The following is a 14,846-nucleotide window of genomic DNA, read 5'->3' on the forward strand; positions in this document are numbered from 1 at the left end:
ATGTGTAAACTTATATATCCTTATAAACATTTTTCTTTAGGAGAAAAATCGCAATAATTAACTTGATCAGTTGACTTAAGTTGCTTTGTTGATGGAGTCCTTGATAGAAAACCTGATACCTAATTTTTTATAGCTATTGAAATGATAACTTAATGACTTGAAGACTAGCTTGGATTTCATTTACTAATTACATTGTTTCTGAGCAGGATATCAACATAAAAAATAGAAGCATGTAATTATAAGCTTATGCTGTGGGTGGTATTACAGTAAATTAGGTATAATTTGCAACAAAACTTTCTGAAAATGCTTTCTTAGGCTCCAGAATTTACGAAGGCAGATGAAGAAGAGATGAAGTTTCCAGGAATGAACTTTGATGAAGTAATTGATATTGTACAGGTAACAAAGCTTAGCAATCCTGTCAATTTATTTTTCTAGTATTTTTTCATGTGACTTGATTATCTTTTTTTTTTTTTTTTAACTAAATTTTTTTTTTTTGCTGCACCATGCAACATATGAACTGCCAGGGGATTCCCCTGAGACCTTTTTTTTTTTTTAGAGCAGTTTTGGATCACAGCAAAATTGAGAGAGATGTACAAAAATTATCTGTATGTTCCCTACATCCACACATGCATAGCCTCCCCCATTATCAATATATCCTAACAATTTTAATTTGTTAAAGTTGATGTATCTACACTGACACATCATATTCAAAGTATGTAGGTGACCTTATGTTGTACATTCTATGGATTTGGAAAAATGTATTCATTGTTATTCTGTTATACAGAGTATTTTCTCTGCCCTCAGGTCCTCTGTGTTCTATTTATCCTTCCCCTTACCCACCCCTGTCCCTAGCAACCATTGATATTCTTACTGTCTTTATACTTTTGTCTTTTCCAGAATGTCATATACTTGGAATCATATAGTATGCAGCTTTCTCAGATTGGCTTCTTTCTCTCAGTAATATTTACTTAAGTTTCCTCCATATCTTTTCATGGCTTGAAAACTCATTTCTTTTTAGCACTAAATAATATTCCATTGTCTAAATGGATCACAGTTTAGCCATTCACTTACTAAAGGACATTTTGATTGTTTACAAGTTTTGTCAATTATGAATAAAGCTGCCATAAGTATCTGTGACATAAGTTTTTAACTCCTTTGGGTAGTTATCAAGGAGCACAACTGCTGGCTTATCTGGTAAAAGTATCTTTCCATTTGTGAGAAACCGCTAAACTGTCTTGTCATCCTTGCTGTACCATTTTGCATTCTCATCGACAATGAATGATAGTTCCTGCTTTTTCATATCCTTGCCAGCATATGGTATTGTCAGTATTCCAGATTTTGTCTATTCTAACAGGTGTGTAATGATATATTATTGTGTTTTAATTTGCATTTCCCTGATGGCATATGATGTGGAGCATTTTTCAAATGCTTGTTTGCCATCTGTACATCTTCAATGAGCTGTCCGAAGGTCTTTGGCCCAATTTAAAGTTTGGGTTGTTCTCTTATTATTGAGTTTTAAGAGTTTTTTGGTATATTTTGGTTAACAGTCTTTATCAAATGTGTCTTTTGCAAATATTTTCTCCTAGTCTGTAGCTTATTTTCTAATTTTCTTGACATTCTTTTCAACAGAGCAAAAATGTTTAATTTGAATGAAGTCCAGCTTATCAGTTAGTTTTTTCATGGGTTGTCCCTTTGGTCTTATATCTAAAAAGTCACCTGATGCAAAGAGCTGACTCATTTGAAAAGACCCTGATGCTGGGAGGAGAAGGGGACGACAGAGGATGAGATGGTTGGATGGCATCACCGACTCAATGGACATGAGTTTGGGTAAACTCTGGGAGTTGGTGGTGGACAGGGAGGCCTGGCGTGCTGTGGTTCATGGGGTCGCAAGGAGTCGGACACGACTGAGCGACTGAACTGAACTGAACTAAAAAGTCATTGCCATACCCACAGTCATCTAGGTTTTCTCCTGTGTTATCTCTAGTTTTATAGTTTTGCATTTTAGTTTTAGGCCTATAATCCATTCTGAGTTAATTTTTGTGAAGGGTGTAAGCTCAGTGTCTAAATTTATTTTTTTGCCTGTGAATGTCCGGTTGTTCCAGCGCCATTTGTTGAAATGACTCTTTGCTCCATTGTATTGCCTTTACTTCTTTGCCATAGAATAGTTGACTGTATTTATGTGGATCTATTTCTGGGTCCTTTGTTCTGTTCCATTGATTTGTCTGCTCTTTTGCCAGATAAAACAACTGCCTTGATTGTTGTTGCTTTATAGTAAGTCTTGAAGTTAGGTGTTGTCAGTCCTCCAACTTTATTCTTCACCTTCAATATCATATTAGCTATTCAGGGTCTTCTGCTTCTCCATATAACTCTTAGAGTAAGTTTGTTGACATCTCCAAAATAACTTGTTGAGATTTTTCTTGGAATTACATTGACTCTGTAGATCAATTTGGGAAGAACTGACATCTTAATGTTCTTTAGTCTTCCTCTCCATGAACGTGAAATATTTCTCCACTTAGCTTTTTATTTCATTCATTTAAATTATATAGTTTTCCTCATAGATCTTAAGGGGCTTCCCTGGTGGCTCAGAGGTTAAAGCGTCTGCCTCCAATGTGGGAGACCTGGGTTCGATCCCTGGGTTGGGAAGATCCCCTGGAGAAGGAAATGGCAACCCACTCCAGTATTCTTGCCTGGAGAATCCCATGGACAGAGAAGCCTGGCAGGCTACAGTCCAGAGGGTCGTAAAGAGTTGGTCACGACTGAGCAACTTCACTTCATAGATCTTGTACATGTTTTGTAGGTTTTATACCTAAGTATTTCATTTTAAGGGAGCATGCTAATGTAAATGGTATTGCATTTTTAATGTCAAATTCTACTTGTTCATTGTTGTTATATAGGAAAGTGATAGACTTGTATATATTAACCTTGATTCCTACAACCTTACCATAATTGCTGTTTAAAAACAGGAGTCTTTTTGTTGTTTCTTTTTAGATTTTCTACATATATAATCATGTCATCTGCAAATAAAGGTAGTTTTATTTCTTCCCAATCCGTATACCTTTACTTTTCTTTTCTTGCAGATTACATTAGCAGGGACTTCTTAGTGCAGTGTTGAAAAGGAGTGGTGAGAGGTGATGACATTCTTGCCTTTTTTCTGATGGTTGAGTATCTTTTGACCATCAGTATTATGTTATAGTGCTTTGAGAAGCTTCCTTTTACTTTGCAGTTGAATATATTTAAAAATTATAAGGTTGTTTTTCTATAGTACAGTGTTTATGCTTTGTTGCTCAGTCGTGTCCAACTCTTTGAGACCCTCATGAACTGAAGCCCACCAGGCTCCTCTCCATGGAATTTTCCCGGCAAGAATACTGGAGTGGGTTGCCATTTCCTCTTCCAGGGAATCTTCCTGACCCAGGGATCGAAGCTGCATCTCTTGTGTCTCCTGCATTGCAGGCAGATTCTTTACCCGCTGAGCCATCAGGAAAGCTTTGTCACCTAGCTGCCTCCATGGAACTTGATTGTTAGTTGTTTCCCACCTGCATCTCATCTCTCTTGCTTCCTACTTCCTTTTTCTTTTTTATTCTCTTTGGTTTCCTTCTCTCCAGTCTGTTCCTTCTTCTGTTACATTTCTCTGTTTTAATTTCTAGATTATTGACAAAGTTACTGTGTAGTTCATATTGAGGAAAAAAGTTGGGAGGGGTCTGAGATCCAAGAGAAGAGCCCATATAGCAGGAAGAGTTATAGAAATGATAGAAATGGTTAAATACAAAGAGAGAAAAATTAGGAGGAAGTAAAATATTAGATTGGCACAAAACTAATTGTGGTTTTGCATTGTTAAACTTTGCCACTTGATATTGGAATACATTCTTAAATGTGGTTATGTTATACATCATTTTAATGCACATTTCTTGCTTTATGTTTTTTGTTAATGAATTATTACTTGCTCTTTATATGTATTTTAGACTATTGATGTTAGACAAAAAGCAAATTTGAGTGATTTTCTTATTCAAGTTCAAAATTGGTTATGAAGCAGTGGAGACAACTCACAACATCAGCAATGCATTTGGCCCCTGCTAATGAACTCCAGGAGTTGATGATGGACAGGGAGGCCTGGTGTGCTGCAGTTCTTGGGGTTGCAAAGAGTCGGACACAACTGAGTGACTGAACTGAACTTAACTGAATGAATGGTAATGAATGTAAAGTGCAGTGGAACTGCTAATGAATATAAAGGGCAGTGGTGGTTCAAGAAGTTTTGTAAAAGAGATGAGAGCCTTGAAGAGGAGGAGTGTAGTGGGCAGCCAATGGAACTTGACAACTAATTGAGAGTAATCATCAAAGCTGACCCTCTTACAACTACATGAGAAGTTGCCCAGGAACTCAATGTCGACAATTCTATGGTCGTTTGGCATTTGAAGCAAATTGGAAAGGTGAAAAAGCTTGATAAGTGGTTGTTTTGTGAGCTGCCTACGAAGGAAAAAAATTCATCTTTTTGAAGTGTTCCCTTCTCTTATTCTATGCAACAGTGAACTGTTTATTGATCAGATTGTGATGTATGACGAAAATTGGATTTTATACCAATTGGATTTTATACCAGCAACAACCATCTCCATGGTTAGACTGAGAAGAAGTTCCAAAGCACTTCGCAAAGCCAGACTTGCACCAAAAAAAGTGTCATGGTCACTGTTGGGTGATCTGCTGCTGGTCTGATCCATTATAGCTCTCTGAATCCTGGCAAAACCAGTACGTCTGAGAAGTATCCTCAGCAAATTGATGAGAAGACACCAAAAACTGCAATGCCTGCAACCAGCATTAGTCAACAGAATGGGCCCAGTTCTTCTCCACAACACCTGACCACACATCACACAACCAGTGCTTCAAAAATTGAATGAATTGGTCTATGAAGTTTTGCCTCATCTGCCGTATTCACCTGACCTCTCCTCAACCAACGACCACTTCTTCAAGCATCTAGACAACTTTTTGCAGGGAAAATGCTTCTACAACCAGCAGGAGGCAGAAAATGCTTTCCAAGAGTTTTTTGAATATGCTAGAGAAATAAACCAACTTATTGGCAAAAATGTATTGATTATAAGGGTTTCTATTTTGATTAGTAAAGATGTGTTTGAGCCTAATTGGAATGATGTAAAATTCAGGCCCTGAAACCACAATTACTTTTTGCACCAACCTGTATAAAGGATGGGAGAAATAGAACATAAAGACTATTTGAATAATGATGTGTCAGTAGACTTTCAAGAAGACATTTGTTCGTGTTTCTTAGACTTTCAGAACTAAGACTAGCTTTGTTTATCATAAAATAAAACCTTATTTTAAATATTAAGAGATATGTAATATCTATTAGTTACTTGCTCACTGGTATGTTTTCTCTTGTGAGCTCCACATGAATGTCTTGAAGGCAAGAATATTATTTATCTTTATGTTCCTAATGTGTAGAAGTGACATTAGACAGCTGTTCAATGTACAAATGAAAGAAACATTATAGAAATAGCAAAGAATTTGGACTTCAAAGAGGAGTGTGTCTGCCCTTGCTCTGCCACTTAATAGCTGTGGAATTCATTTTTCAATAGAATATTATTGAGTTACACTTTTTAAAGATCCTTAACTTTTTTTGAGGTACATACTGGATTATTTACAGATAAAATGATATGATATCTGTGATTTACTTCAAAATGATATGTGAAGGGGAAAGTGGATGGGGGAAGTATAGATGACATAGAGCTGGTCATGAGTTGGTAATTTTAAAGTGGGGGAACAGGTAGATGGGATTCTTGTCATTTATATATAGTGCTATTTTTTTAGCTTTAAATGTGTATCAGATCAGATCAGATCAGATCAGTCGCTCAGTCGTATTCGACTCTTTGCAACCCCATGAATCGCAGCACGCCAGGCCTCCTGTCCATCACCAACTCCCGGAGTTCACTGAGACTCACGCCCATCGAATCAGTGATGCCATCCAGCCATCGTATCCTCTGTCGTCCCCTTCTCCTCCTGCCCTCAATCCCTCCTAGCATCAGAGTCTTTTCCAATGAGTCAACTCTTTGCATGAGGTGGCCAAAGTACTGGAGTTTCAGCTTTAGCATCATTCCTTATATTTTTCATAACAGAAAGTTTAAAAATTCCAGAAATGACACTGGATCCTGATGTGATGGCACAATTAATGTGTAAAATAACCTAACTGCATTTTTGCTGTTCAGTTGCTAAGTCATGTCCAACTCTTTGAGACCCCATGGGTCTCATAGCACACCAGGTTCCTTTGTCCTCCACTATATGTTCCATAAGAGTAACAGCAATATTTGGAAGTATCAGTTTTACTATGATAATAAATTAATAAATATATAGGGGGAAATGTTAGTAATGTTTTATGCAGGAATAACCAAGTTCTCTAGTTTGTTTTTGACTATTTAAAATGAATATTGGGTTTTAAAAGACAAAATAATTGTATAATTAGAGTTTCTTTGATGTGATTTATATGACAAATGTATGTATTATAAATAGTGATACCACCAAATTAGAAAATAATATTTATTAATTTAGAAGTGTTGGTTAATTCACCTATTTACGTTCCCCACCTATACTTGTCATTCAGTAAGTGTTGAACAGTTACTTGAATATAATAGTTCTTTTTTTAATTATTGCCAGGAAGAAGAAAAATGTGATGAAATTTCAGAATACTCTGAACCAATTCTGGAGTTTAATAGAAGTGTTAAAGCTGTTTCTACAAAATATAATGGCCCTCCATTTCCGCCAGTTGCTTCTACTTCTACTTCTCAACCCACTACTGATATTCTGGATAAAGTAATTCACAGAAAAGAAACATTGGAAAATAGCTTAATTCAGTGGTGAGTTTATAGTGTTGGTGGGCTGAACAGAATTGTAGTAGCAAGTATAAATAGAATGTATTAAGTTTTGGTTAAATATCTTCCTTGTCTCTTTTTGTTTATTAAATTTTTTCTTTGCTGTACTAGTCACTGGACACTATCTGATGTGATGCTGAGGGTTTAACTAACTGTTGGAGGTATTATTTCTGTTCTTGAATATTTGTACATAGGCTGTCTATTATAGCAAAAGAGGCTATTGTTGAGTGACAAAAGAGCATTAAAAATGTTCACGTTCTTTGATCCAGTGGTTCATTTCCAGAAATTTATCCTAAGGAAATAATTAGTTCTACCAGTAGGCCATAGAATACTTATCATTTGTATTGTAGTGCTTACTGCAAACAAGGCACTGTTTTATCATGTATATATTATGTATATAAACTTATGAACTCTATTTTTATACTTACTTTTACCTGTGAGAAGCCTTAAAGAAGCTATGTAATAAACTATACAATTGACTATTAATACAGTTAGCAAGATTGGGTTTAAAAGAATATTTAATGATATAGAAAGATATTAATAACATACTGGTGCATAAATGAAGGAGGATACCAGGGATGCAACCATAGTTTAGAAGAGCTCACTCAAAAATGAATGTGCACGGGAAAAATATTGAAAAATAATACCGAATTGTTAATTAACCTTGTTTATTCCTGAATCTGAGATTGTGAGTGAGCTCTTTTTTTTTTTTTAGCTTTTATGTTTTCTCTGATTTTTCTACAATGAACATCTGTTACTTGTATAACAATAATAATAATAAAGAAGCGTGTTAGCGTCTCTGAAGAAATGTACAGAAACAATCTCCCATTGTGTTTCCTTTCCTTTTCCTCTCCTACTTTCCCTTCCTAATAATGACCTTGAAAATAAGTTTTTTTCCTTTTTAGGGGAAAACTGCCTGTGTTGCAGTATATATATTTACTCCTTTGAAGAGAGTGTGGCTGATCTTTTCTAGCTTTGATCTTGTTGGGGTTTTATACGTGCTTTCAGAGTAGGGAACCCAACATTTTAGGTGCATGATATGCCAGGTAGTCATTGACCTATCCTTATTTTGAATTTATGAGGTCTTTTAAACTTTTCATTAGACTGATCAGAAAGATTTTAATTTGATAAACTATCTTTAACACAGAGATTTGATGTGTTTTGCTAGGAGATATTTTTGAGTTTTTTCTTCTTTTCCAGGTTCAGCTTTCAGGATGACTACTTTCACATGTAAATTTTTGTGTCTGTGGGTACCAGTTATTTTTAGGGGTGATATTTCTAACCATTTATATATTTCAACTAAATTTAGGAATCCTTAACTTTTTCCCTCAGGGTAGAACAAGAAATAATGTCAAGAATGATCTCTGGGCTCCTTCCAGTCCAGCAGCAGGCCACAGCTAACATCAGTGTCTCAGTGAGTGAGGCCAGTGAGCCAGTGACTTCCGACATTGGTAAGTAAAGTGGAATCTTTTAGCTTTTTCTGTTATTAAAAGACAAAACCTTCAGGTCATTGCAAATTTATGTATTCTAGAAATCATGTAGTCCTTAGTTGACAAAAGATAAAAGTCCTTTTCTTTTCAGTATGACCTCTCAGTTCTCTGTAGAGGAAGTTATTTCTCCCTTACGTTCTTATGCCATACTGTAGCATTCAGATTATTCTACCAGCCTCTGTCCCCTTCCCCCTAAATCTCTCTGTTATTTCCTGTAGCACTTTGTGTATGTGTATCTTTGTTATAGTAACTATCAAATTGTATTATGATTGGTTTGTATATCTGTCTCACTCACTAGGTTTTAAATTACTTATAAATAAGGGTTTTTCTCATTTAGAGCCTAACTTTTAAAAAAATTAATATATTTATTTTAATTGGAGGCTAATTACTTTACAGTATTATAGTGGTTTTTGCTGTACATTGACATGAATCAGCCATGGGTGTATGTGTGTTCCCCATCCTGAACCCCCCTCCCACCTCCCTCTCCATCCATTCCTAAGGGTCATCCCAGTGTTCCAGCCCTAAGCACCCTGTCTCATGCATTGAACTGGACTGGCAATCTGTTTCACATATGATAATATACATGTTTCAATGCTATTCTCTCAAATCATCCCACCCTCGATTTCTCCCACAGAGTCCAAAAGTCTGTTTTTTATATCTGTGTCTCTTTTGCTGTCTCTCATATAGGGTCATTGTTACCATCTTTCTAAATTCCATATATATGCATTAGTATACTGTACTGGTGGTTTTCTTCCTGATTTACTTCACTCTGTATAATAGGCTTCAGTTTCATCCACCTCACTAGAACTGATTCAAATGCATTCTTTTTAATAGCTGAGTAGTGAACTCTGGGAGTTGGTGATGGACAGGGAGGCCTGGCGTGCTGCGATTCATGGGGTTGCAAAGAGTCGGACACGACTGAGCGACTGAACTGAACTAAACTGAATATTCCATTGTGTAAATGTACCACAGCTTTCTTCTCCATTTGTCTGCTGATGAACATCTAGGTTGCTTCCATGTCCTGGCTATTGTAAACAGTGCTGCGATGAACATTGGCGTACACGTGTCTCTTTCAATTCTGGTTTCCTCGGTGTGTATGCCCAACAGTGGGATTGCTGGGTTGTATGGCAGTTCTATTTCCAGTTTTTTAAGGAATCTCCACACTGTTCTCCATAGTGGCTGTACTAGTTTGCATTCCCACCAACAGTGTAGGAAGATTCCCTTTTCTCCACACCCTCTCCAGCATTTATTGTTTGTAGACTTTTTGATGGCAGCCATTCTGACTGGAGTGAGATGGTACCTCATTGTGGTTTTGATTTGCATTTCTCTGATAATGAATGATGTTGAGCATCTTTTCATGTATTTGTTAGCCATCTGTATGTCTTCTTTGGAGAAATGTCTGTTTAGTTCTTTGGCCCCTTTTTTGATTGGGTTGTTTATTTTTCTGGAATAGAGCTGCAGGAGTTTCTTGTATATTTTTGAGATTAATTCTTTGTCAATTGCTTCATTTGCTATTATTTTCTCCTTTTCTGAAGGCTGTCTTTTCACCTAGCTTACAGTTTCCTTCATTGTGCAAAAGCTTTTAAGTTTAATTAGCTCTGATTTGTTTATTTTTGCTTTTATTTCCATTACTCTGGGAGGTGGTTTATATAGGGTCCTGCTGTGATTTATGTCAGAGAGTGTTTTGCCTATGTTTACCTCTAGGAATTTTATAATTTCTGGTCTTACATTTAGATCTTTAATCCATTTTGTTTATTTTTGTGTATGGTGTTAGAAAATGTTCTAGTTTTATTCTTTTACAAGTTGTTGACCAGTTTCCATAGCACTACTTGTTAAAGAGATTGTATTTTCTCTATTGTATATTCTTGCCTCCTTTGTCAAAGATAAGGTGTCCATAGGTGCATGGATTTATCTCTGGGCTTTCTGTTTTGTTCCATGGATCTATATTTCTGTCTTTGTGCCAGTACCATACTGTCTTGATGACTGTAGCTTTGTAGTATAGTCTGAAGTCAGGCAGGTTGATTCCTGCAGTTTCATTCATCTTTCTCAAGATTGCTTTGGCTATTCAAGGTTTTTGTATTTCCATACAAATTGTGAAATTATTTGTTCTACTTCTGTGAAAAATACCATTGGTAGCTTGATAGGGATTGCATTGAATCTATAGATTGCTTTGGGTAATATACTCATTTTCACTATAAAGATTGTCCTGATCCATGAACATGGTATATTTCTCCATCTGTTTGTGTCATCTTGATTTCTTTCATCAGTGTTTTATAGTTTTCTATATATAGGTCTTTTGTTTCTTTAGGTAGATTTATTCCTAAGTATTTTATTCTTTTCGTTGCAATGGTGAATGGAATTGTTTCCTTAATTTCTCTTTTCTCATTGTTAGTGTATAGGAATGTAAGGGAAATTTGTGTGTTAACTTTATATCCTGCAACTTTACTATATTCATTGTTTAGCTCTAGTAATTTTCTGGTGGAGTCTTTAAGGTTTTCTATGTAGAGGATCATGTCATCTGCAAACAGTGAGAGTTTTACTTCTTCTTTTCCAATCTGAATTCGTTTTATTTCTTTTCCTGCTTTGATTGCTGTGGCTAAAACTTCCAAAACTATGTTGAATAGTAGTGGTGAGAGTGGGCATCCTTATCTTGTTCCTGACTTTAGGGGAAATGCTTTCAATATTTCATCATTGAGGATAATGTTTGCTATGGGTTTGTCATATATGGCTTTTATTATGTTGAGGTATGTTCCTTCTCTGTCTGCTTTCTGGAGGGTTTTTATCATAAGTGGATGTTGAATTTTGTCAAAGGCCTTCTCTGCATCTATTGAGATAATCATATGGTTTTTATCTTTCAATTTGTTAATGTGATGTATCACATTGATTGATTTGTGAATATTGAAGAATCCTTGCATCCCTGGGATAAAGCCCACTTGGTCATGATGTATGATCTTTTTAATATGTTGTTGGATTCTGTTTGCTAGAATTTTGTTAAGGATTTTTGCATCTATGTTCATCAGTTATATTGGCCTGTAGTTTTCTTTTTTTGTGGCATCTTTGTCTGGTTTTGGTATTAGGGTGATGGTGGCCTCATAGAATGAGTTTGGAAGTTTACCTTCCTCTGCAATTTTCTGGAAGAGTTTGAGTAGGATAGGTGTTAGCTGTTCTCTAAATTTTTGGTACAATTCAGCTGTGTAGCCGTCTAGTCCTGGGCTTTTGTTTGCTGGAAGATTTCTGATTACAGTTTCGATTTCCATGCTTATGATGGGTCTGTTAAGATATTCTATTTCTTCCTGGTTCAGTTTTGGAAAGTTATACTTTTCTAAGAATTTGCTCATTTCTTCCAAGTTGTCCATTTTGTTGACATATAGTTGCTGATAGTAGTCTCTTATGATCCTTTGTATTTCTGTGTTTGTTGTGATTTCTCCATTTTCATTTCCAATTTTGTTGATTTGATTCTTCTCCTTTTTTTTTTTTTTGATGAGACTGGCTAATGGTTTGTCTATTTTATTTACCTTCTCAAAGAACCAGCTTTTAGCTTTGTTGATTTTTGCTGTGGTCTCCTTTGTTTCTTTTTTATTTATTTCTGCCCTAATTTTTATGATTTCTTTCCTTCTACTAACCCTGGGCTTCTTCATTTCTTCTTTTTCTAGTTGCTTTAAGTATAAAGTTAGGTTATTTATTTGATTTTTCTCTTGTTTCTTAGGGTAAGCTTGTATTGCTATGAACCTTACCCTTAGCACTGCTTTTACTGAATCCCATAGATTTTGGGTTGTTGTGTTTTCATTTTCATTTGTTTCTGTGCATATTTTGATTTTTTAAAATTTCTTCTGTGATTTGGTAGTTATTCAGAAGCATGTTGTTTAGCCTCCATATGTTTGTATTTTTAATAGTTTTTTTCCTATAGTTGACATCTGATCTTTTCACATTGTGATCAGAAAAGATACTTGAAATAATTTCAATTTTTTTGAATTTACCAAGGCTAGATTTATGGCCCAGGATGTGATCTATCCTGGAGAAGGTTCTGTGTGCACTTGAGAAAAAGGTGAAATTCGTTGTTTTGGGGTGAAATGTCCTATAGATATCAATTAGGTCTAACTGGTCCATTGTATCATTTAAAGTTTGTGTTTCCTTGCTAATTTTCTGTTTAGTTGATCTATCCATAGGTGTGAGTGGGATATTAAAGTCTCCCACTATTATTGTGTTACTGTTAATTTCCCCTTTCATACTTGTTAGCATTTGCCTTACATATTGTGGTGCTCCTATGTTGAGTGCATATATATTTATAATTGTTATATCATCTTCTTGGATTGATTCTTTGATCATTATGTAGTGTCCTTCTTTGTCTCTTTTCCCGGCCTTTATTTCAAAGTCTGTTTTATCTGATATGAGTATTGCTACTCCTGCTTTCTTTTGGTCTCCACTTGCATGAAATATCTTTTCCCAGCCCTTCACTATCAGTCTGTATGTGTCCCTTGTTTTGAGGTGGGTCACTTGTAGACAGCATATAGAGGGGTCTTGTTTTTGCATCCATTCAGCCAGTCTTTGTCTTTTGGTTGGGGCATTCAGCCCATTTACATTTAAGGTAATTATTGATAAGTATGATCCCATTAGGAGAAGGCAATGGCAACCCACTCCAGTGTTCTTGCCTGGAGAATCCCAGGGACAGGGGAGCCTGGCGGGCTGCCGTCTATGGGGTCACACAGAGTTGGACATGACTAAAGCGACTTAGCAGCAGCAGCATGATCCCATTGCCATTTACTTTTTGGGGGGGATTCTAGTTTATAAACCTTTTCTGTGTTTCCTGTATAGAGAAGATCCTTTAGCATTTGTTGAAGAACTGGTTTGGTGGTGCTGAATTCTCTGAGCCTTTGCTTGTCTGTAAAGCTTTTGATTTCTCCTTCATATTTGAATGAGATCCTTGCTGCGTACAGTAATCTGGGTTGTAGGTTTTTCTCTTTCATCACTTTAAGTATGTCCTGCCATTCCCTTCTGGCCAGAAGAGTTTCTATTGAAAGATCAGCTGTAATCCTTATGGGAATCCCTTTGTGTGTTATTTGTTGTTTTTCCCTTGCTGCTTTTAATATTTGTTCTTTGTGTTTGATCTTCGTTAATTTGATTAATATGTGTCTTGGGGTGTTTCGCCTTGGGTTTATACTGTTTGGGACTCTCTGGGTTTCTTGGACTTGGGTGGCTATTTCCTTCCCCATTTTAGGGAAGTTTTCAACTATTATCTCCTCAAGTATTTTCTCATGGCCTTTCTTTTTGTCTTCTTCTGGGGTTCCTATGATTTGAATGTTGGGGTGTTTAATATTGTCCCAGATGTCTCTGAGGTTGTCCTCATTTCTTTTAATTCGTTTTTCTTTTTTCCTCTCTGATTCATTTATTTCTACCATTCTATCTTCTGCCTCACTTATCCTATCTTTTGCCTCAGTTATTTTACTGTTGGTTCCCTCCAGAGTATTTTTGTTCTCAGTTATTGCATTATTCATTTTTTAAAAAATTTTATTTTATTTTTAAACTTTACATAATTGTATTAGTTTTGCCAAATATCAAAATGAATCCGCCACAGGTATACACGTGTTCCCCATCCTGAACCCTCCTCCCTCCTCCCTCCCCATTCCATCCCTCTTGGTCGTCCCAGTGCACCAGCCCCAAGCATCCAGCATTATTCATTATTGAGTGACTCTTTTTTATTTCTTCTAGGTCCTTGTTAAACCTTTCTTGCATCTTTTCAATCCTTGTCTCCAGACTATTTTTCTGTAACTCCATTTTGTTTTAAAGATTTTGGATCATTTTTACTATCATTATTCTGAATTCTTTTTCAGGTAGACTCCATATCTCCTCCTCTTTGGTTTGGTTTGGTGGGCATTTATCATGTTCCTTTACCTGCTGAATATTTCTCTGCCTTTTCATCTTGATTAGATTGGCCTTTCTGTATGCTGGAAGTTTGTGGTTCCTCTTTTTTATGGAGGTTCCTCCCTGTGGGTTTGGTTGGACAAGTGGCTTGTCAAGGTTTCCTGGTTAGGGAAGCTTGCATTGGTGTTCTGGTGGGTGGAGCTGGATCTCTTCCCTGTGGAGTGCAAGGAAGTGTCCAGTAGTGAGTTTTAAGGTGTCTATGGGTTTGGTGTGACTTTTGGCCGCCTATATTTCAATGCTCAGGCTTATGTTCCTGCATTGTTGGAGAATTAGCTTGGTATGTCTTGCTCTGAAACTTGTTAGCTCTTGGGTGGAGGTTGGTTTCAGTGTAGGTATGGAGCCTTTTGGATGAGCTCTTGTCAATTAATGTTCCCTAGAGTCAGGAGTTTTCTGATGTTCTCAAGTTTTGGTTTTAAGCCTCTTGCCTCTGGCTTTCAGTCTTATTCTTACAGTAGCTTCAAGGCTTCTCCAGCCATACAACATGGATGATAAACCATCTAGGTTAGTGGTAAAAAGATTCTCCACAGTGAGGGACACACAGAGAGGTTCACAGAGTTACATGGAGAAGAGA

The 14,846-nt window shown here is 36.4% G+C and overlaps 1 protein-coding gene across 15 annotated transcripts in view; it reads left to right on the forward strand.

Moving 5' to 3' along the window:
• The window catches only part of KIAA0586 (KIAA0586 ortholog), a 130,196-nt gene that overhangs the window by 38,871 nt on the left and 76,479 nt on the right, over positions 1 to 14,846 (forward strand). For all 15 annotated transcript variants that reach the window (XM_055538206.1, XM_055538193.1, XM_055538192.1 and 12 more), the window contains 3 exons: positions 316 to 396; positions 6,652 to 6,851; positions 8,199 to 8,317. In XM_055538206.1, the coding sequence (XP_055394181.1) occupies positions 316 to 396; positions 6,652 to 6,851; positions 8,199 to 8,317 (400 nt within the window). The remainder of the gene's footprint in view (positions 1 to 315; positions 397 to 6,651; positions 6,852 to 8,198; positions 8,318 to 14,846) is intronic.

This window comes from Bubalus kerabau, chromosome 10, assembly GCF_029407905.1.
Source record: "Bubalus kerabau isolate K-KA32 ecotype Philippines breed swamp buffalo chromosome 10, PCC_UOA_SB_1v2, whole genome shotgun sequence".
Classification (NCBI taxonomy): Eukaryota; Metazoa; Chordata; class Mammalia; order Artiodactyla; family Bovidae; genus Bubalus; species Bubalus kerabau.